Below are 24,614 nucleotides of genomic sequence, written 5' to 3' on the forward strand. Positions count from 1 at the left end.
TAATCTCTTAAAGTGTGACTGTCCCTGGCCCACTGTGTCACTTTGTGGGTCCTTCTCACAATATGATACCGTATAGCATGGCCATGATCCTTTCAAAATGTATGTAGGCCTATATAAAGATGGATCTTTCATCGCATTTCTTATTGAGTAAACCCCGAAAATGTTCTCTAAAACAAGTGAAGTAAAACAGGATGCTCAATACAATTTCCTTTTCATTTGATTTCACCTACGCATTGTTCACCGTTTTCTTCTACTCCAAAAAAAAAAACCCTTTCCAGTGGACCATGTGATCCCAGAGCCTGGCAGCAGCCTGTTGGAGGCCTTCGACCAGTGGAGGCAGTGGGCTGACGAGAAGACCTGCTGCGACTACTCCCTCCATGTGGACATCACCCACTGGAACGACAGCATAAAGCAGGAAGTGGATACCCTCATCAAGGAGAAAGGTATGGGCTGTGATGGTGCAACATAGCGTTTACCTGAAGTGTGTAGAGCATCCCACTTATTATTGGACAATGCATGGAAATAAAGCTAGAAAATGATTTTTAAATTAAAGTTGGTACTGCAGTTCCAGTAGTTAAAAATGCAAATATATCCATATCACAGGTAGCCTACTTGACCATCAACCATGAAGCATTTTTGACTTTATCTCATTCATGTTCTTTTGCTGTATTACAGGTGTGAATTCGTTCCAGGTGTACATGGCTTATAAGGACTACTACCAGATGAGCAACAGTGAGGTACAATGACTTTAGTGTACACTTTAAAGAATAGTATTATTCTGCATTAGAACAATACTTTCAGGCCAAACGTACAGTGTAATGTGTCTTCCTGTCCATAATGGCAGTGTATGTGTGAATAAATACACGAGCTAATGGGAGACCAAGTCCAGTGGCTATTTAGTACAACATTACTTCTTTTATTTGTTACTATCCTAGCTACTATTAGCTTTTTCATTTCAGACTTTACTGAAGCCCTGGAACTAATTTGGCACAGAATGAGGACTGTTGCTTTTTTTAAATCACCCATCTAATCTTATTCCTTCCATTGGAATCACATTAGGAAGGAATGTCTACAGAAAACTAAAAATCTCACAGTATAGATAGGCATATTTTCTAGGAAAATGTGAACCTTGCCTTTGACTTTGGTGTAAACACACACATAGTGTTTTTTTTTTCAGGTGCAATTTGTCATGTTTGGCCACAGTATTAATCCAAAACACGGGGTGGTGTTATCTTGTTCATTTAAGTATCATTATCTTATTAAGGCAATCCAATAAGGACAGTTGGGAAAATATAATCAATCAGTGCTGACTTGTTGAGAAACTGAGCAGTCAAAAAACATGAAAACATGGCAAACGTTTTGCTTTAAGCAAGGACGCTGTGTTTAAGAAAAAAATAGTTAACTATGATCTAGAGTTGGCGTTCGCTATATTACTAAAGATTTCCAACTTAGTATCAAGTTTTGGAAAAGCATACATCTTTCTTTCTCCTTTGGGACTTCCTGCCCGTAAACACAACTTCTAGCCTGTGATGCATAGTGTGAGTAGTGTTAGCAGTGTGGAGCTGTTAACACTGTAACTGTGTAGCTGGTAAATGCAGGAAAAAAACGGTATGTCCAGACAATGTGAGGCAGGACTCTGCATGTTTCTCATGCAGCCGTGGCTAATTCGGTCCATCAGCGGAGCGCATGAGGCAACTGAAATAGTCCAGCCTGAAAACATGATGTCATGCTGCTCGCTAAGGAACTTTGGCGCGGCAACATCATAACAACAACTGCAGCAGCTCATCACACACACACACACACACACCAGTTTAACCATTCCTGGAGGGGCCACACACAATAATTGCAGTGTGCCGTGGTGGTGGTAGACATCATGTAAATTGTGGGCTTTATTTTAAATTGTGGCTTGAGGGTGACCCATAGGTTAAAAAGGACTGTCTCATTCTTGTGTAAACAGCCAGACAGGAGTTTTCGAAAAAAATAAATAAACAGCGCCACTGTAATTCCTGTGTCTTTCTCTCTCCTCCAGCTCTATGAGATCTTTACCTTCTTGGCAGAGAGGGGAGGCATTGTTCAGGTCCACGCTGAAAATGGCGAGATCATCGCTGAGGTAAAAAATAAAGATGGATTAAACTGACGGATGCAGCTCTCTTGCACACTTCTTTTTCTCTTTCCTATTTCTCCCCCTGTATCATATAATATACCACCATCTTTCTTTTAAATACTTGGTCTCGTTTCCAACAATGAAATCTGTTTTAGTTTTGGCTGTTTTATTTTTTCGGATCACTTTTCTAGTCCAGCCTTATCTCAGCAGTGCATCTCCTCTACCTACAGACTAAACACTGTCACTGATGAGGGGGGATGGGTTTTTCTCCTGTAGGACGGTAATGTGTGGGTGGAGTTTACACAAGGCCGTGCTCCATTGTTGACTAATTGAAAGTAAATGAACCTTTAGCAGGTGGTGGATTGAGCGGGTTGGTATTAGTCAGCCCTCCAGACTAGGCCTGGATTCTGTCTGTGTGTGTGTGTGTGTGTGTGTGTGTGTGTGTGTGTGTGTGTGTGTGTGTGTGTGTGTGTGTGTGTGTGTGTGTGTGTGTGTGTGTGTGTGTGTGTGTGTGTGTGTGTGTGTGTGTGTGTGTGTGTGTGTGTGTGTGTGTGTGTGTGTGTGTGTGTGTGTGTGTGTGTGTGTGTGTGTGTGTGTGTGTGTGTGTGTGTGTGTGTGTGTGTGTGTGTGTGTGTGTGTGTGTGTGTGTGTGTGTGTGTGTGTGTGTGTGTGTGTGTGTGTGTGTGTGTGTGTGTGTGTGTGTGTGTGTGTTGGATGGGATTCATCGCAAATCTGAGCTCTCCCACCCAGATCCACTTCTAAAGTAAGACTATGTGGGAGTATGATTTCAGCACTTAAGACCAAAAATGTCTGAACCTCCCTCTATAATGTCATGACCTCACTGTACTTCCTGAGATAGAGAGGCCTTGTTTAGACCTATGTCTGATAAATGCTGTTGGAGCTGCTACAGGGGACTTGCTGTAACCAAGCCATGACCACCATGCATAAGTGCTGAAACCATTGCCAAAGTGGCTAAAGGTGCAGTTCCCCCTTGTGGCCACTAGATGTTCACATGTTGAAGATTCTGACTTTAACTTTCATTTTCCTTAAGAATTACTAAATAATTTTGTTTCGGTAGCAAGAAAGTTGCTTCAGAAGTTTCCTTGTTACCTTTAGTCAGACTTCAAGAAACGTTCCATGACCCAAGGTCAAGATGGTCAATTTCCGTCAACACTAATAAAGTCATTTTTTGAGGGGGGGAGGTATTTCATCATAAACATCTTTTGTTATATCACCTCTGCATTTACCATGGACACAAAAGTGTAGCTATTTTTTTTTGGGAGGTATAGGTCTACATGTGGTCAAAGACCCTCAGCAGCCTGGGGATTCCCTCAGTCCTCTGTGTGTGGCCTGACCCACATGACGCAACCATAGCTCATATCCTTCTCACAAGCAGAAAGAATCAGAAACAGAATATCATTAACATAATATCTTTTTGGGGGTATAACAACCGTACAACCTAAACCATCTCATCCATCAGCCCAAGCACTCAAACCACTAAACACAAAAACATAATCCTGCATCTAGGAGCTAAGCAGCTAACAGCAGCTAACAACCTACTTTGTCCGTTGTTTTTTCAACAGGAGCAGGCCCGCATGCTGCAGATGGGAATCACTGGACCAGAGGGACACGTGCTGAGCAGGCCAGAAGAGGTATAATACACACTGAACATATACTAATTATGTTACATTATTTTGTCATGAAATAGCATACTATTGTGTCAACACGTAGGCACACACACATACACAAACACACACACACACATGCACACACACACACACACACACACACACACACATACACACACAAACACACACAAACACACACACACACACATATTGTTCTTGTTACATACATGTGGTAGACACATTAGAGGCGTTGGGCGAATAATTATCTGGTTCCCCGAAATGTTGCTGCTAGTGTTTCTTCAACAAACAGCAGAATGAAAGCCACACTCTGGACTAAGCCACTTAGGGATTCTTCACTTTGTGGTGCAGTGCAGTTAAGTGGAGGAGTCTTAGGAATCCAAAGCTTGGCAACACAATTTCATTGAGCAGAGGCCAGGTTGGATTTGTGCTTTATAAGTGTCTGGTGTCCTGTTTGGTTTTAATGTATTGGTTATTGGATCCATGTTGAGCTTGTGGACAAGGACACAATAATCAGCTGAAGTGTTTGCATCCCCTTGTAAACTGTGCAAACCACATTTAGAGGATGGACGCCACATCTGGAGGCCTGCTTACCATTTCATATTGAAGGTTTTTCTAGTTCTTCCTCACGGACTTTTACAAACTTAGAAGTAAAAAAATTATTTTATCAACCTGTGTCGCAAAAATAAAATGCCAGGTGCCTCCAACATATGTCCAGAGAGGCTTACTTTTAATGCATAACAGAAGGGTACTTCACACATCCTTAACTTAAGACAGGTGCATGGGAGAGGAAAGAGTAGGTCCAAAGAAAGTGAATTCACTCACACTGTCTTACTTGCAAAACAGGTTTAATAAATGGAAAGGTTAAACTACTAGATCTTCATCAGGCAAACAATGCATGACATTGACTATAATATGCATGTTTGCATTAGAAGAATAGGTAAATGAGCATGTGGTCTTGTAGTCTGACAAAGCTTATTTTAGCATTTGTTTGCTTATCACATAATGTGTAACTGAATGAACCTGACCCCCTTAATGATGGTCAAATTAAAATGTTCCACTTGTCATTTAGGTTAAAAATGAACTCTTCAAGAAATATACTGTAGCTCCATAAATACACCATTTGATGTGGTTACGATACTTGACGTGCATTTGAGAAAGTCCTAATGGGAAAAACATGTCCAAGTCAACCACAATGTCCTGTCTCTTCTCTAGCTGGAGGCAGAGGCCGTGTTCCGTGCCATCACCATCGCCAGCCAAACCAACTGTCCTCTGTATGTGACCCGAGTCATGAGCAAGAGCGCTGCTGACATCATCTCACAGGCCCGGAAAAAAGGTACAGATCAGCAATCGGACATTGGACATTTTCATTAAAGAAATAAGTTATTGTCCAAAATGATACCTGATTGCATGCTGTGCATTCCATCTTATCATATTCTTGACAACATGAATATATTTAAAACTCCTGTGTAATGAAATACCTCAAAAGGAAATTTGCGATTTAAAACAATGCATAGTCTAGTAAAAGTACATGCTGCCTTTTTGGCTCTGAATATTTCTTTGATATTTTACTTCTGCTCATTTGTTGCCAACTTTCTGTCAGATGTTGAGACGTTTGGAGTGCACCAACCATCATCAATGCACCTATGCCCTTATAAGAGGATTTTACTGTCTTTCCTGAAGCTGCTGATGTACACAGACATCTGCTCTGCTTGACATATTGAAAGAAAAGATGCTCTTCTCAGAGGAATTTTTAGCTTTAGTCATTCTTTTTTTGTGGCTGGCCTGTCACAAAGACCATTCATCACACTCCCAGCAAAAAGCAGAGGTGAACCAAGGGGCTGCCGGACTATAATGGATTGTGAAATATACAATTTTCTGATAATGAAACATGAAAATGGGAGAGGGCAGCAAATACGAATGTGGTTTTGGATGGCTTTATGGAAAGGCCAAATGACGTTCTGACCTGAGTCTGATTTATTCTTGTCATCATATAAATACACCGTCTTGGGGCCTAATTGGGCTTGACACTTTAGTTTCGATATGACATTTAAACCAGGAAGAACGTCAAACAATAAGGTGTGAGAGAGCATGAAGAAACACAAGAGCAGACAAGTGTTAGTAACAGGAATCAAACCCTGGCTCATCCAGCGTGGAAGAACAAGCCTCCACTACAATTGAGCCAAAGTGAAATTAGCACAGCGCCAAAGGTGACGTTGGCTTTTTGGAGATTACGCTTGTTCCTTTTCTGCAAAACACTCCAATGAATTACCAACGCTTTTAGTGAGATTAAACTGCTGACAAATTAATCAGGCTTGATTGATGAAACAATGCGGTTTTTAATTATTTTTTCCAAGAATCACTCTACATTTGGTAGGCTACCTAACTGATTGTAAGCATTCATTTCTTTCCCAGGAAATGTTGTGTTTGGGGAGCCAATCACGGCCAGCCTGGGGACCGACGGGACACATTACTGGAGCAAGAACTGGGCCAAGGCGGCTTCCTTCGTAACATCTCCTCCTCTTAGCCCTGACCCCACCACTCCAGACTATCTGAACACACTGCTGTCCAGGTACGCATCACAGCACCTCCATTTTGGTTAGGCTGTTAGGCTCCAGAAAGCTAACAGCTGTGCGGTTCCGATGCAGTCATCGGTGAGATTGTAGCCCTTACATAAGCTTTTCTATCCAGCCTGGAACTCTTTCTTCTTTTCAGGGTCTTTGTGCAATAAATCCAATCTGTTAGATCCACGATGGATACTCCTTTTGTCCATAGTTTATCCGTAATTGGTGGTTTACATGGACCTATTATAAAGGGTGGTTTCTTGTCGTTAGCTTTGTTCTTCTTCATCTTCTTTAGGGTATGTTGGCGGTTGGCAAACCAACTTGTAGGGGTATTACCGCCACCAACGGGACTTGAGTGTGAACAAGAGATGAATGCAGAAAAAAAAATCATTTTTGCTAGATTAATTTCTCTCAGAAACTATATTAAATTTGAAAATGCCGGGCCTGCTGTTTTCTTTATTATAAGAATATTTGTGCTGCACTGATATCTTTTTTAATTTTTTTTTAAACACAACGCAAACATATTTTTATAGCCCAGGTTTCCCTTAAAAAATATATATACCTTGACTGTGCAGGTTCTATTGACACATATGAATACCATACTAGTAGCAGCAAATGAAGCATGCCTGATTGAATTACTATGCTTTGCTTTAGATTTTGCTTTTATTCTCCAAAACGTCCTTCATCAGAAGGTGAGCTCCCTTGAGCAGGCCATTTTGTGAGTTAGAAATCGTAGAAAATGAATGACGAAAAAGAAAATATTAGCTCCCACACAGAGGCACTATGCTCAAGAGCCTTGGGAAGACATGAAGCTTGTTTTAAATGAGTCTTAATGTACAAAGTAAAGGAACCTGGACGAGAAAATGAGGGGAACATTTTGATTTTTAAGTTGCCTATGATACATTCTGGCAGGTAATCGTCTGATGACAACAGCATAGAAACAGGAAACATTAGTAATGGAAGAACGAAATCTGGCGCCAAGCATATCTAAATTACTCACAGTCCTTGTCCTGATTTGTTGAGCCTCCTCTGCTAAAGTAAATTATCATCTTTCCCTTGGGGACTACAGATAATACCAAAGTATAATTCCTTTGTAACTCTGTATTTCCTTTGTTTTTCTTTGTCTCCACAGTGGAGACCTGAGTGTGACTGGCAGTGCTCACTGTACCTTCAGTGTGGCCCAGAAGGCCATTGGCAAGGACGACTTCACTCAGATCCCAGAAGGTGTCAACGGAGTGGAGGAGAGGATGACCCTCATCTGGGACAAAGCTGTGGTGAGCAGCACCGCTAGGATGTTTTTTTCCTTTTTCCTTTTCTTAAATGAAGTAATGAAAAGCAAAGAATAACGAGAGAGAAACATGCAGATAGACAGTATACTAGACTTTTACTTTATCTTCAAGTCAGCTGGATAGTTCAATAGGTATAACACCACTGCCTTTGGTATATGGGGGAACCGTCAGGGGCGGGGCAAATCCAGTGAGGGTCCTTAAAGGCACAACCCTTTAATGCTTACTGCCTATACCTGCTATAAAAGCATGTCTGCTATATGACCTGTAATGTAATCTTGATTCACTTTTCTAATTTTTTTGGCTAAGGAAAATCACGATTCAAGCCCTATAGCTTTGTTTTAATCCAGCTATCTCCCGTCTTTGCTGTTTGCTCAGTTTGAACTGTTAGTTCTGTCTCACTGTTCTTTATCTCCCTCCTTTCATCTGCCTTTCACTTTTTTCCCCCTGACATCCGCAGCTTTTACTCTCTCTCTCTCTCTCTCTCTCTCTCTCTCTCTCTCTCTTCCTTCCTTTTCCAGCTTTATCTCACTGTCTTGTTGTCACTGTCTCTGCCTGCACATTCTCCTTTCCATTTCTATCTCAATATCTGTCCTCTCCTTGACCCTGGGACCCAGTATGCTGCCCTCATTTCTTTCCTCTTCCTTCCCTCTCGTTATCCTTACATCAGTGTACTGCTGACAGACACAGAGCATGTAGGTTTTCTAGGCCGCTGTGGATTGCTGGGCTGCCTATAAAAGCGTGGATGGGCTGCTTTTAAAAATTTTCAACTGAATCTACTTCCTATAAATAATTTCCTTTTAAATCCAGGCTTACCTCAAACTTGGACTCACTGCCGCCTTTTGATGTGCTGCTGGCCTGGGCATATTTTTCATATTAAGTCTTGTACAGAGCCGTGGCAGCCACTTTCCGCCAGTTCTCTTTCTTTATACGAAGCTAAGCTAATGGCATCCTGCGGACAGCTCCAAGAGTAATGCACATAAATGACAGTGGCATGGATCTTCTCATTCAATCCTATACCTATTATATGTTGCTCATAGTATTTTTCTTATTGTAGTCTTTGTTTTTACTATTTTATCAATGGGAATAAGAAAAACACAACAAAACAAAATAAATGACTACATGTAATGAAGATGAGACATATGTAGCTATATTGAAAGGGGAATGTCATCTCAATGTAATCTAACTAGAGCTACATAAACCCATGTAACTACAAGCAACATGCATTTACCTACAAGGCGAAAGGTAGAACAATTTATCCAGTAACCAGTCACCCTTCTTTTGACAAAGCCAAGTCCTTCACTAATACTAATACTATACTTGTATATTATGCTCCTTCTTAGACTACAGGCAAGATGGATGAGAACATGTTTGTGGCAGTCACCAGCACCAATGCGGCTAAGATCCTGAACCTGTACCCTCGCAAGGGTAGGATCGCTGTGGGCTCTGATGCCGACCTGGTCATCTGGGACACAGACGCCATCCGCACCATCACTGCCAAGACACACAACTCAGTATGTACAAACTGCACTGGTCGGAGTTTGTGCTCATATTTGTTCCAAGTTTCCTTTAATTCAATTTAATGCAATTTATGGTTTGGGGATTTTTTTTTTTTTACGTTTACATTTAAGCTTGTGAAACCACATGTTTCCCCACCCTGTCATGTCAGTCTGACTTGGCTGGAGTGGATACAATGCAGAGGGAAAGTACACCAAAATTGAAGGGACTTTCTCGTGGATAACGTCAATGCTGTTAATGTTACGGTGGTCCTGGTGACCTACATCCACTCGTTCTGTTGTGCAGAAAATATGTCTCAGTTTTAAGGAGACAGCAAAGCATAAAATGAGATAAGAGATAAGCGTTAACATCTGTGTGTGTATGTGAGCAGGAGACGGGGAGGGAGAGAGAGAGAGAGGGTTAGAAAGAGAGAGAGAGAGAGAGAGAGAGAGAGAGAGAGAGAGAGAGAGAGAGAGAGAGAGAGAGAGAGAGAGAGAGAGAGAGAGAGAGAGAGAGAGAGAGAGAGAGAGAGAGAGAGAGAGAGAGAGAGAGAGAGAGAGAGAGAGAGAGAGAGAGAGAGAGAGAGAGAGAGAGAGAGAGAGAGAGAGAGAGAGAGAGAGAGAGAGAGAGAGAGAGAGAGAGAGAGATAGCACATTTTTGACTCCCTTCCAGAAAGTTCTCAGTTCCTCCGAACGGAAATGAAGTCTCAGTGGATGTTCACTGCTAATACGACTCGCCCCGCACTGCCCACATGACCAGCTCTCAACGTAAAGCTCAGCCTCACCAAATCCCAAAATCCTCAGCAGTGACTGATGTCATGATTTGGACAAAAACGGATTACACAGATGCGCTGGGTTTATCCGAAAACAGAAACAGATTATGTATGTAGTGCAAACATTCCCCCAAAACACACTGTACACTAAACCAGCAGGGAATCTATGTGGTGTATAATCAAGAGCTATTTCCTTCCTCTATATCATGTTCACATAAGACACAGATCATCATCCAAAATACTTTCATGATTGGACAACCACAGTGGGTTTAAAAGGATGTCATTCATTTCACAGGATTGTGTAACAAAAAATACTAGTATTTCCAATAGTTTTATGAACCCCAGAGATTTGGAACATCTGTACACTTCGCTTCTAGGAAAAGAAAAAAAAAACAGCTTTGGTCATAAGACATCTGATTTCATGGGAAACATTTAGCTCAATCTGCAATCTGAAGAGTTGGAAGTGTTACTTGACCACCATTGACTCCTTTATCCTCCTTTGCTATCCACTTTGCAATTTTGGTATGGAGTAGTTGTATGGAGTGCTTTGGTGGCCTCAATAGTTGGAAACATCTTTTGAACTGGCCCCAGTAACTGTCCGTCTAGCTATTTACAAACGCAATAAAACAGTTCCAACAGGGGGATTTTCTCCATTGAAATTCTGAGACATAAGTCCGGACATGTGATTCAATAACTTCCTTGAATTACACTTAATGTTCTCCTGAAATGGAGCAAGTTTAGCCAATTGTCATGTGTTCAGAGTTAAACTGAAAACAAGTGAAACTACATATTATCCCATCGAACATGTTCTTTTCTTTGTCCGCACTCTGAGACAAGGGCCTCACAAAGACACACACAAACATATACATCCTCTCTCTCTCTCTCTCTCTCTCTCTCTCTCTCTCTCTCTCTCTCTCTCTCTCTCTCTCTCTCTCTCTCTCTCTCTCTCTCTCACACACACACACTCACACACACACACGGACACACTCACACACACATTTTACGTATATAATGTGTGCATAGTACATTTGGCACATGTGAGTAATGAGGTAACTACCATTAATAAGACATTAGAGGATCTCAAACAGGCCGCACGGCAGCAGTGGAAGTGTCCGCACAGGAAATTGAGGCTTACGTAAGCAGCAAAGCAGCACAAATCCTGCTCATGCAGAAATACAGTACGTGCGTGAGAGAAGGATTTACTTGCACTGTATGTGTGTGTGTGTGTGTTGCTCTTAATGATGAAGTGAAGCTTGTAGATTTTTACTTATCTGTGCTTTAAAGCAGTTGTTGCATAGCGATAAATAACATTGCTACACAGAGATAGAGAGAAGTGGACTAATCATATGCCTTCTCCAAATGTGGAATATGTCCACTGAGGACTCGGGGGTTCTTACATAATGATGTCACCCTTTCATTTCCTGCTGGTCGTCTTTCCAGATAAAATAAAGAAAAAGAGAGCACGGCAGCTCCCAGTTCCAATACATCTAATTTAGTGGATAGTTGAAATCCCGGTCCAAACAGGAGCGGCCTGTTGTTTACCAGCACACTTTGTAGCAGAACCTTTAGACTGTGCTGTGTCCTATAGTGTGTTATTAGTAAGTCCCACATCTGGCCTGTATCACTTGCTGTTGTCAACATAGAAATACATAGATACACACACACACACACACACACACACACACACACACACACTGAGACACACTCTTAGCCATGACATCATCTTTGGCACCGGTGAGACTTAGCTATGTCCTGTTCTGGCCTGAATTTGGACAGCAGCAGAAAACAGGGCCGTGTGCAGAGGAAATAAGCAACAATGGAATGAGGGGAGGGGACCATCACTGAGGGAAAGTCAGAGGATTATAGAAAAAGAACAGAAAGAGGGGCAAATTAATGAAGACGACAGACAACTGGAAAGAGCAAGCGTGGAAAGAGTGAGAGAACGAGGTAGTGAGTACAAGTAATACAGAAGCATTGAACTCCAGCTGGATAGTGGCAGCTGAACATGCCACACAATCATATAAGAAACAATGGGACGAACGATAAAGAACAAGAGGATAATAGCGTGGGATTAAGAGAGGGTAGAAGGGCAAGAGAGTTTTTTGCCTCCACTTCTTGTCTCTCATCTACCCTTTAAACAGTGTGTCCACTTTAAGGGGTTTGATATGACATGGTATGATATGACTAATTAGGTTTTAAAAGTCAGGCTTATTTGACAAGAAGCTCTATTGAAGACTTACCATGATACCATTTTTAACTCTTTTCCTTCTGTCTTTATATGTACTGTTTTTCCTTTTTTGCTAGACACATTCACTCAACATATATGTTTCATAGCTTTTGTACATTTCTATTGCATATTTTTTCCCCTTGGTAAATTCTGTTGCTTTTGCTGCCGTGACAAGCTCATTTCTCCACCAGTATCTAATGCTTTATATATCTGTGCTTCAGGTTGCTGAGTACAATGTCTTTGAGGGCATGGAGCTGCGTGGAGCGCCTCTGGTGGTGATTTGCCAGGGGAAGATCGTTCTGGAAGACGGGAACCTGCACGTCATCTCTGGCGTGGGTCGCTTCATTCCCTGCACTCCCTACCCTGACTTTGCCTACAAGCGAATTAAAGCCAGGAAACAGGTACAGTCAATACAGGTTCTGCTTCAACCCACTATTTACACAGCACTCCTTTTCTTGATGCAGGTGTACGTATCATGTATGTCCTTTTTAAAACTGTATTATTGTAGATACTGCAGAACAGACACAGACAAAAGCAATCGATACAGAAAGAGAAGGTCGATGGAAAAAGCCACACACAATGCAGTGAGGAAAGATAAGAAGGGGAAGTGGGAGTCAAGCTCTTCAGGATTGTAAGCAAGGAACGGAAGTATGGTAGTTAGGCCTGAAATAGAAAATTGCAATGATGGAGAGAAAACAGGGCGGGAGGCTTGATGGCAGCAAAGTGGGATGCGGGGGCGATACAGTAATGCTGACATCAGCCTCCAAGGTTCGGCCACAGGGCACTGTCTGCGCTTTTAAGTGTTAAATAAAAAACAATAGTGTTTTTTGTTCATGGTACCTACACACATCTGCATCTCAATCCATTTCAATACAGCTATATACTCATCGAAAACATGGAAACTATTGGAAGACTTGTATGATAATGAAAAATAATATTGTAAGTGTGAAATGTGCTGTTTCATTAATTGAAAAACAAACACTAAACCTTTAAGAAATTAATTTATAATGTGGTATTGAATGAATACTTCCACAGAAAACATGTAGTCATTCATGTATACAACAAATGCCTCCTTATAAGGGACATGCTGGTGGTTCCCACCAACACAGAGAGCTTCATGGTGTGTAGCTTCACTGTGTGGCTGTGCCTCCTCAGAAAACAATCTATAAAAAAGGAAATCTCATTGTCAAACCATTTCCTAATTTGAAGCGTGCTGGTGACGAGAAAATGGAGTGGTAGTAACAGTCTACTGTTTGCCTTGGTAGCAGTCACTGTTATGCTTTCTTCATTCACAGATGTCTCTTTTTAACTCTTAACAGAGCTTCCAAGTTTCCACTTATAAAGTCACGCCATAGACAGACATACAGACAGACAGATAGACAGACAGGCCTGTTCACTACTGGGATGAAGTGCTGCTTTGAAAACATACAAATACTGCTTCTTCTGCTTCAGTTTGTGGGGCGTGTGACTACTTATGTTGTGTGTGTGTAAGAGAGAGAGAGAGAGAGAGAGAGAGAGAGAGAGAGAGAGAGAGAGAGAATCTGGAACTGGTTCAGAGCAGGAAGAAGGCTCTCTGAAAAATGCATATATAATTCCGACACAAACAGTTGCCCGAAAACAACCATTTAATGGTAAACAGGTGTGGACTTGGTATCATTTAGAGTGAGAATTATTCCTTGTTTACCATAATGTTTAAAACTAACTAACTGTATTAAACTAGCTACCTAGACAGCAAGCTAGCTACTTACAATTTCCTTCGGGATGAATATGTACAGTTATATCTTATCCTGTCTTATGTAAGCACATAGCCACTGCAACAATGGGGGTGAGGCAGGGAAATTATACCTTTTAACCAACGGCAAGATTAAGAAGTGGTATGGTGACTATGGTCCACTATAGGGGTCTCTGAAATCGTATGTCAAGATTCCTAGAGGTGAGAATATGGGCAATATATCGAAACATATACAATTACAGGTAAGAAGAAATATAAATGTTCTTTTTTTGTCATCATTCAAACCTTTTGTGATACTAAACACCGCATTGTCTCTCTGTGTCCTGTAGCTGGCAGTCCTGAGGGCAGTACCCAGGGGGATGTACGACGGCCCGGTGTCTGAATTCTCCATGTCCCGTGGTGGTACACCTTCTGCCTCAGCACGTACCTCTCCCACCAAGCAGCCTGTCAGAAACCTGCACCATACTGCATTTAGCCTAGCAGGTAATCCTGCACCATACGGTGAGGCCAGCTTCTTAATACAACCCCCCCCCCCCCTCCTATCTATCAGCCAGTACTTACTTCATCTGTCTTTGGTCTGTATTGGTTCATAATGTTTTCAGAAACCTCGAAGGAGAAAGCAGGATCAGTAAATCCACCACCGTTGTATATCAACTCAGCTACTATGTCATGCTGTGAAGGACAACAGTTGTGTGATTTTTTTAGTATGTGCTCTTATTGAATGATGCATTCACAGTCCCAGTGATATGCCTCAAGCCTGATGCTGGCTTACCCAATAATCTCTTATCCTGTTTCAAACTGTATGATGTGCACAGTGTGGTATTCATTTCTCTGCATAATAACACACTCCTTTGTGAAGGGATTTGTACACTTTAGACCATTTTCCTGTTTATGCATGTCATTGAGTTGGCTGCCTTAGCTCTTTTGAGCAAATGAGACACAATACAGACACTATTAGGTAAAATGTATGTTTTTAAATTTCTTCTGGCTTGGTTTTGTTTGAGATGAGGTCAACATTACCACTGATTAAAGCCATACAAACTCTCTTTTGACCCACATTCATGATGCAAAGACTATTTCTCTCACTCTCTCTTACTCATATCTAAAAAATGCACCGTTAATCCCTTCCTCTAAAGGGATTATAGTTTCATCTGAAATCCTCCGTGACAGAATAGAGTGCACTACAATACAATAGAGTCTCACACTTCACAAATAAAATCCTTTTGATCACTCTTAGGAAACTGCGACCTCTAAGTGCAGAGTTTTTGTAATGTCAAGTTAGCTACAGTAAAAAATGCAGATTTTTTTCCCCCTCGTTTGCGATTGTAAGTCACACTGGATATGAATTTTGGCTCATGGCGTAAAACATACAGCATACAACATTTCAGTGCTGGCATCTGGACATGGTCTATTAGGGAAGCCTAACTAATGTGAGAGACCACAACACCATATATTCACATTGAACATCTGTTCCATTATGCAGAGCTGCTGAGTGACGGTCTCACTTGTGCCCGTATAAGTAAGGTCAGCATTGCATTAGCTTGAATTTAGAAGACAGACGTAAGAATAATTTTGTCAGGGTACCAAAAAGTGAAACGCACGGATGAGATAGTCAATGTTTCCACTGTTTTATAATCAAACAGAACACGTGCTACTGTAGCTAGTTACTGTGTGCTCCCTGTCCAAACTTCTCAAGGTAAACTTTTTTTTGAACTGGAACAACTATGCAGCTGTTCTCACCACAGTATTCGTTGTCTTTGTGAATGCATGTTGTATTTGTAAAAATAAACAACCCCTTTTTGAAACAGAGGTCCACAGAATGCTAAGCCTTTGGCTGTGTTGTGCAACCTGTCTTTACAAGCGTAGTTGATGTGTGATAACTCATCGATAAAAAAAGAAGGTGACCTCCACTGGAAAGAATTTCCACATATGAGTACATGAATTTAGAGCAGGGAGTATGGCTGCTCCTAGATTCCCAGGCTTTGTAACCAGTTATGTATGTTTCAGAATTGTGTGCATGTGTGTGTGTATTCTTAGAGTGAGTCAGGCTCCTATCTTATTTGAGTTTTTTAAGGGCCACCACCTGCAGGGTGGATTAACTTGTCTGGGAGGAGATGGAGAAGACTTTGATGCAGTGTATCATAGTCTGACATCATTACACTTTCCATTTTTGCACTAATTGGTTGCAGTTGATGTCCCTGGTTCATCCGTTGGAAACCCCCATGCTTTATGCAAAATTTGCACTTTGCCCGGGCCATCTCAGAGACACCTTCCATTAATCATAAACAATAATGATGTGCCTTGAAAAACCTCTGGTGCCTGGAAAGTAATAATGAAAGTGTATGACCGCAATTATCCGTGTGCTATGACGTGCTATGAAAGCTACTCTGTGTTGGGTAAGTGTGGAAGGATTGACAGAGGTTACCAGTAGTAGTTTCCAGAGGAAAGCAAAATGAGTAACTTTCATCATCATCATCATCATCATCATCTGTATAGTCCTACAAGTTTACTACATGATTTTAATCAATAAGTACTTGTGTTGTCAAATACCCATATAGCGATTGGCCCTTTTCGTTCATGGATAGCAACAGTACATACATACAATTCAAGTTGGATCATCCTCCCTCTGTTCTTTCTCATTCCTGCCTCGTGTGCCATTTTTCCATACAACTTTCTTCATCTTTCTCTCCCTTTTCTCTCTTGCCAGGTCCCCCCACCCCAGATGACATCCCCATCAGGCCGGCCGGTCGTCGTATTGTAGTGCCCCCCGGTGGTCGTTCCAACATCACATCCCTCAGCTAAACGGCAGGACCACGCACCCAGAAAAGGACAGCAGCCAGAATGCAGGCTTGAAGGAGGGAGGGAGGGAGGGAGGAAAGGAGGAGGAGATGCATAGGACCATGATTAGTTAAAAGTTTAAAGTTAAAAGAGCAAAACACTGAATCCTCATGCCTTACCTGTCACAATGCTACCTTGCTCTGATGAGAACAGTATCCAATTTCCTGGGGAATTCCCGGTTGTGGTTTGGAATTGCTTCTAAAATAACTAAAGTTATCACCGAAGCACAATAAACATGGCCACTTCTAGCCTCACTTCGTCTCAGTATAGAATTCACCACAAATACAATACCAACATGTCCATTTGGTGTGTTGCTTTATGGGAAAATACACCAGTAAAACTGCACACCGTCACATTCAACCAACAAAGAAAAACAAACTGCGTTCTCAAAGGAAAATGGATACAGCTTTTTCTCAGAATGATGCTATGGTTCTTTCATCCTGGCTGGCTTTCAATGTCACCCCCTTTTTTCAGTATAGCCTGGTTTCTCTCCACAGTCAGCAAAACATAACAGTAGATCCCAAACTAGACATGTATTACCATGCGGTACCGTTGATTAGGTCTAGGTGGCATTGTATGTGCGGTAAATGTAATGTAGCTTTGTGAATGGTGTTGTTGCAGCCTGTTTGGGTTTATTGGACCAAGTAAAAAGGCATTTATCAAATCTTAGAGCAGGATCGCTGTTGGACATGGAGCTGCATGGGCCACATTAACATGGGCGACGTGATCCATGATCCTTTTGCCACCCTCTTCTAAAGATGCTTGAAATTATCCCCATAATGGATTGATTGCATAATTGATGTTTAAAAAAAGGCGATGGACCAATGTGTCAAGAAAAGATCTTGTGTAACTAAACAAAATAGAAAAAATAAATTCTACTCTATTACAAAAGAACATGTTAAGAAACCGTCCTTTGCATTTGCTTCTAACTAATTGCCTGCTCTTGTCACTCTGAAATCATCTTGAAAAAATAAATAAAACAAACCTGTTCACAAGAAGTATGAATGAACTCGACTGTCCTTGAAGCTCTACCATAACTTGTAATGAAGAGCTTTGCAACCAAGGGCAACAAAAAAAGAAACAAAACGAAAAAAAAACCGATGCAATGAAATTAGCAAGTAACAAAAACCTGCTTTCAGAGAACAGCACTTCACTTCTGTCTTTACTTTTTTCATTGCGGACAAACTGGGCTCTCATTTTAGGATGAGGGGAAGACCATCATTCCCTCGCCGGTCCATCATAGCCCTCTAATGCAATTGTGGCCAATACTTATTATAACATCAGCCTGAATAGAACTGTGGGTCCAAAATCACCTACTTCACTCTGGATCTGATCGCGTTGGGGGTCTCTAGAGAGCTTTTTTATTGTCTCTGCTGTTTTCTGATAAGGCAGAGGATTGCGGTGCAGTGCAGCAAGGGAAGCTTTTATTTTGTCGCTGTCCCAATGTTGGGGGAGGGAGGGAAGGAGCTGGCGGCGTTTTTAAATTTGGCAGTGGTGTGGCAGACTCCAAGGCAGGCACACGTGGTGATTTGTTGTATTTATGTTGGTTTGAGAACCTTTGTTATTGATTTTATGTTGTTTCTTTTTTACTGATGTATCAAAAACCCAGAAATGGCAGGTCAAAAATAAGGTGTGTTGTTGAGGTATGATTTGTTTCCTGAATAAACATGAGTTGCAACTGACTGACTGGGATCTCTTATTCATAATACAATCAAATGAGGTATGCAAATAAGCCTCTGCTAATTAATAGTTTATTTTAAGAAAGAGACATCAAATGACAGTTTTCACTATAATTTTATTTTAAATATAAAAATAGGCTGCAATTAATTTGACATGAAAACGTACTGTATCCTAGGCCTGCTGTAAATCATCAAACATTTTCCTGTTTCATTAATTAACTTTTCAGTTAGTTTGTGTATGGCCCTTCATCTAATACAGCCTTTTTTGTAGTCCTATGATGTTTTAATGTAGACATAATTTGCTGTCTATTCAAAATACTCACAGATTAATTACATGTGTCAAGTCTAATTTCTAAATAAATCAGAATTGCTTAAAACTCCACAGGCCTAAATGTCAGTATCAACATATTTTCCTGGTTTGTATATGCCTATAGTTTGCACTTTGAGGGACACAGTGTTATCTTTCTGTTTAGACAGTGTGTGAACAGCTCATTTATTTAGACAGTGACTCATGCCTGTGACTCACTGTGGGAACAATCTAAGAGTGTAGAGGTTTCAGTTGATGATAATCTAAGCAACATGGGATGAGGTTTGATTGACACCAGTATTAGCTCCAGCATTTTAAAAACACTTGACCTCATTTCACAGGGCACAACGTTTCACAATTGGGTTAACTCAGCCGGATAAGCCTATCTCTGATTTCAAATCTCCTAACTAGTCTATACAAGAATAGAAAAAAAGAAAAGAAAACGTGATTCAGTCCTCATGGCATTACCACAATACCTCAACCAAGTAGGCACATATTGCGGCCACCAGGGGCAGCACAAAGTGGCATTTGACCAGAGTGTGGACGACTAGCCTACGCACTATAAAGTTGTGTCTTCTCACTAGGTCTGTTGTATGTAGTCTACTAATTGACAAATGCTAAACATATATGTTTTTTTATTTACCTGATAATTATGTGTTCAATGAGCAACTTAAATTAGCGCCTAATAGGCCTACCCTTCATGGGGTCCAGAAAAAATTACAGTCATTTTAAAGTATCGAGCTTGTTTGCTAGTGGTAGGCCAATTCAACTTAGCTAAGGTAACAAAGTTGGCACGCACACGCACCTGCTGCATTTTCGCGAGCCAACGGGATTCCCACCAACAGAGCACTCCCATCTCAAGGTATTTTTTATTCACATTGCATCATGTATCTTAATTGGTTTAAGTTTGAGATTGCCAAGTGTAAAAACAACCGAGAGATTTAAAAAAAGTCAGAGTTGTCTTTTAGCCAGGTTTATCTGACTGCACTCGCTGTAAGCTAACTTTATCTCATAATACCCATATCAAATGTTCTTTCAATTAGGCTATGTCATTCAGTCTTTCAATAAGGCTTTTAAATTAAGTGTGTTTTCCGTTTTTCATCTGAATATGCATAATAATCAGATAAAACAACGGAACCAAAAAAGGGCAACTTTTTGAGCTTTTCCAGCATTTACGAAAGGTTTGATAAATAGGGACTTTTACTTGTTCACCACAATCACCAGGTGATGATAGACAGGCTATATGATGATGTGGCTCACAGCTTTTCGAATAGAATTTTGCATGGTTGTTTCCTGAAATATTTTAGTCCAGATTAAATATTTTGTAATCCATACAGATGTGCTTTAATCGTGGGATTTTTAGGCAGTTATCCTGTGATGTAAACTACTAAAATGCAGATTTGTTCAATTTGTCATTTTAAGTGAGTACATTTCAGTGAGTCCAGGGGCCTATCCGAAAACTCTTTTTTGCATAGGAAATTTCCTTTCCTATCGAGATGACCCGGAAGTGCTCGGCAGATAGGTGAATCCGAATAACCAAAATGCATAGGAAAGGAGCCTCGATTCATCCTTTAACCCTCCTTTAGCATAGGTTACTCCTGACCAACCTTTGCTAAAGGAACGTAGATAGTGGTATCCCATAATCCTTTACGGCGTCAAGATTTAAAGCAACAGGCCACCGCCGGAGTTTACCGACTCTACACGAATACAAACGAGAGGTAAAACAGAAGAGAGGAGAGGAGAAGAGAAGAGAGGAAGATTTAACTCGGCTAAAACAAAATACCCCCCTCCCCTCTCCCCCATTAAGATAATAAAGAACTCATAAAAGACCAACATCATAATAGTTATTTTCGTAGCACATAATTTACACCATAAGAAAAGAAAATACCAACTTCACATTTAATGAAGTTACTGGGGGCAGTTCATTTCAACATCAACATAAGTGTAGCCTCTTTTTATTCCACATGTGAATTGAGATATGGGAGTGATTCTCACTCTGTTGGCGACAACCTGATTAAAATCAATATGAAAAGAACGCATGGATCAAACGAGCGCTTGTTGTAGTCCATTTTCGGAGAATAGTGTAGTTTCATGCTAGACTCACGTCAGCAATACTCGCCGTCGCGCAATGACGTCGGTTAGGAAAAGTGGAGTCGAATTCATTTGAAACAGCGCTGTCCTTTCCTATGTTCGATAGGAAGCACCTTTCATCTCTCCTTAACCCCGATGACGTTTAGGGGTTAAGGCATAGGAAAGGAGGCTTATAGGTTAGGAGATTGGACTTTTCGGATAGGCCCGGGTTCTATTTGCGTCACCAGGAGCCCACCATCAACCACATCACCAAAACCCTACTACTACAATTAATTCGTAGCTTTATCAGTGGTGAATGGTGTCTTATAGGCAGCATCACAATCTCAAATAGATCCACATTTGACAATTTTATGAAAGTTACACGTTAATAGTGTTTGTATGGTGTACCATTTTTGGAGAGAAGTCTTCCAGGAATAGTAAATATGCAAATACATACAGTAACTACATTTCAAACATAGGCTACAGGATACACACAAGTTAAAACTCAACACCCTAAAATAAATTTAAAATTTGTTATAACTCTGGGTATCTGTTCTAATAAAGCATATGTGATAATTTCACATTTTACTGTAGCCTAATCCAACACTATTATCGGCTGTTAAATCCTTGACATGTAACATTGTTGCTTCCATGAACATGCCAGACATTTAGGTTTCATCAATCTTGCAGGGAAGAATGGTAAAAGAAGAAGACGGAAAAAAGTTACTGTGAATTTACAAGGTGAAGATGTGTTAATTTTTGAACATCAAGTCTTCAGCTGTTCGCAAGGGTAAGTCACATTTCTTACCTTTTACTCCCGTACGGATCATTATGGCTATTCCTTCATCACAGACTATGAACTTATTTGTCATGGGAAATTATGGTGTATGTGAACTGTGTAAATTTGGCATACTAGCATCAACGGCACACTTTAAAAATAATTTATAAAAAACAGCACATTCATGACTCTTACTGTGGGCTCTTACCTACAAGCCTTCATAAAGCACTCAGTCCCATTGTGTTCTCTTATAGTGGTGGTTACACACACCCACCCACACTGTGAGGTCCAGTAGTAAAACTGCTGCAAGTTCCCGCGGGCATTGTTTAATAGTTAGTGAATGGCTCATAACATCATAGCAATCATGTCAGATGGCAGAGATGACAATCGTTAAATGCAGACAGAGAGATGAGTCAGCAACCGCATTCTTAAGGGCAGTGGTGTGTTCTGCGGTTGCATGTTGGTGTAGGATAATTTACAAAAAGAAAGTGGAGAGAATAACATGTCCATTAGTTATTATTATACATTTATGTGACGTGCATAGTTTTGCTGCTCTTGTCTGTGCGGATCCCGGACAGATTGTGGAAGCATTTATCAACTTAAAATCCAGCTCAGAGCCATTATTGGGGTAAAGTGTGCCTCAGCTCAGCCCACTGTGGGGAAGGAACCCTGCCTTCTAGATGACCTACAGTATAGGCAGGGAATTAATGGACACAAATCTGTAAACTGTAGATGTGTGGGTGGGAGAGAAAAAAGGAGAAGCATAGGTCTGGTGCTGAGGATGCATTATCAAGGAACACCCTGAGACACATTGGAAATAAGAAAGAGCAGAAAGAGTACCACACTTGATTCCATTCATGTGAAGATAAAGGAGGAAGGATGTGTCCAATGCTTGTCCTTGTGGCTCAATGCATGTTAACCCTGATGTAGGTTTTGAACTGTAATACTAGTCGGTAAACATCGGGGGGCAGCATTATATTTAGGATAGTGGATAGCGATCCTCACTTTAACAACCCATCTACAGTATACAGTATATTCTATAATGAAGTTTGGGTTACATTAGTTGGAGTAAATCTATGATAAGACATTAGAAATAAAGCACACGGCATAGTCAGATTGGTTCAGAAAAAGAAAGTCATTATTTAAGGCACACCTTTTGCAACTCGATTACATATAAATACAGTAAACACAGTGACAACTGAAGGACAACAAAACCTTATTAGGAATGAGATTCACAGGTGTTGAAAACATTTTGTTCCCAGACTAAATACATTTTTTTTTAGATTTAAAATATTTTTGAGAAAAAACTATTACCTTGGTCAAATACTATTGGTCAATTATTGTTCATTCACTTTTTTGAAAAGTTTGAATCTGCCCCATCAGATAATTACCAAAAACTGATTTATGCAATAATTAAAACCTATTTGGTACTCCATACATACGAGCAAATTAAAATCATTTACAAATATTATTTAGTCCGGGAATACCCAGGATTAGTCTATCTGTATAACTATTCCACTACTGTATATCCTACAACTTATACAGGAAACCACCTTTGGGTCTGTAAATGACATAAATGACAACAACATCAACACAAAGGTAAGTCAAAACATTGTATCAATTTTCAATAGAAAAGTGCCAACAGTAAGGAATTCAATAGCGTGAAATATGTTTTAGATATAATGACACAGGTCATACACTTTAAAGGATTGAGTTGTATTGCAGATAGATAAGATCAAGGCTTGAAGAATGACTGCACATCAGTGGAAATCCACATTGACTACTTTTTCTACCTGTATCTACAGTGTATTAAAACCAGCTGGGTGCCATTTATGGTTTAGGGCATTCCTCTGCAAACTTCACTATCACTATTAAGATTATCTTCACAGTGTTATCCAGCTGGTGCTCAATAACTGTTGAACACCATCTGCACAAAATGTGTTGCAGAAGGTATTCTTCTTTGGGATCAATTAATTAAATAAAAAGTTTAAAACACAAATAAAAATGTATCTGGTGTCACATTGTTAACTGGATGTATCTGACACAAAATAGTAAGGACATTAAACATGATTTGACTGAACAAAAATGCATTGCACAGTTAAAGTTAATCTTATTTTTAGGACTCAGCTTAATCCTTGTCTATAAAATCATCCCTAAGGGAATAATGATTCACTCACAGCTTAATATTTATTTTAGTCTCTGTGCATAAATGCTACAGTTGATAAAGAGGCATGTGCAAAGCAATGTTCAGTGCGGAACATATAATATCTACCATCTACGTTGGCATAGCTATTAACCTTTATTTCAAGACCCAGCTAGTCATATGCAGATTGAGGCAAGGTGAGTGTTAAAGGAAAAACTAGTTGAGATAAAAAAATGTCATCAAAGAGGCTCCTTCAAGGGCGCCTACAACTTTCAACCACATCTGCTTTGCCTTAACACATCATCTACATACAAACTTACACTTAAAACCGTTGTTAACTGCATTTCAAATGTCTCATCAGCAACTTAAAGGCTATGTGAAGTGAAGAAGACTTGCAGTATGTTTTGCCTATATTTGCAGTTGATTGAGCCGGACCATTGTAACAAATGTTGCAATCCTATCGTCTTTGTTAGCTTCACTTGCAAAGCTAAGCAAAATGACCACTATAACCACGTATCTGCTGTGATGATAAAGTGAGCTATTCACACTCAAACCTAGCATTCAGCTCTTCATTTTATATCTTAGAGGAATCTGTGGTCGCTTTACTTACAAAGACCTCGTTGTACCTTATTAACCTCCTTATTTTAATGTTATCAACTATTAGTATCAGACTCTCAAGACATAGATGGCAATGGACAAAGCCATCCATCAAATTGCTGTTTTTTTAAAATATGTGTTGTCATCAGATCCATTGCCAAGCACGGCAGCAGCACACACCTATCAGCCACAGTCAACCACATCAGCCTTGATTTCCTGTAATGAGTAGGTGCACCATAGTCTTTTTTGCAGGCAAATTAGTTCTGTTTCACTTCAGCACACTGTCCAGGGTAGAGGTTGAGCAGAACTTAGAGCACCAGTGCAATGAAAGGGAACATGATATGAGTTACACTCATTTGAGAGACATTCTTCAT

At 40.4% G+C, this 24,614-nt stretch overlaps 1 protein-coding gene across 2 annotated transcripts in view; it reads left to right on the plus strand.

The window, feature by feature from the left end:
* Positions 1-18,349, plus strand: part of dpysl3 (dihydropyrimidinase like 3) — a 33,341-nt gene extending 14,992 nt beyond the window's left edge. The window contains exons 4-14 of one of the 2 annotated variants that reach the window (XM_080040593.1): positions 279-443; positions 676-737; positions 2,030-2,110; positions 3,688-3,756; positions 4,966-5,086; positions 6,166-6,322; positions 7,447-7,588; positions 8,944-9,114; positions 12,318-12,497; positions 14,158-14,329; positions 16,536-18,349. In XM_080040593.1, coding sequence (XP_079896719.1) covers positions 279-443; positions 676-737; positions 2,030-2,110; positions 3,688-3,756; positions 4,966-5,086; positions 6,166-6,322; positions 7,447-7,588; positions 8,944-9,114; positions 12,318-12,497; positions 14,158-14,329; positions 16,536-16,630 — 1,415 coding nt within the window. In that variant the 3' untranslated portion in view covers positions 16,631-18,349. The remainder of the gene's footprint in view (positions 1-278; positions 444-675; positions 738-2,029; positions 2,111-3,687; positions 3,757-4,965; positions 5,087-6,165; positions 6,323-7,446; positions 7,589-8,943; positions 9,115-12,317; positions 12,498-14,157; positions 14,330-16,535) is intronic. The other variant, XM_080040594.1, reaches the window with a different exon arrangement.
* The last annotated feature ends 6,265 nt before the right edge of the window (positions 18,350-24,614 follow it).

This window comes from Ammodytes marinus, assembly GCF_949987685.1.
Source record: "Ammodytes marinus genome assembly, chromosome: 14".
Classification (NCBI taxonomy): Eukaryota; Metazoa; Chordata; class Actinopteri; order Uranoscopiformes; family Ammodytidae; genus Ammodytes; species Ammodytes marinus.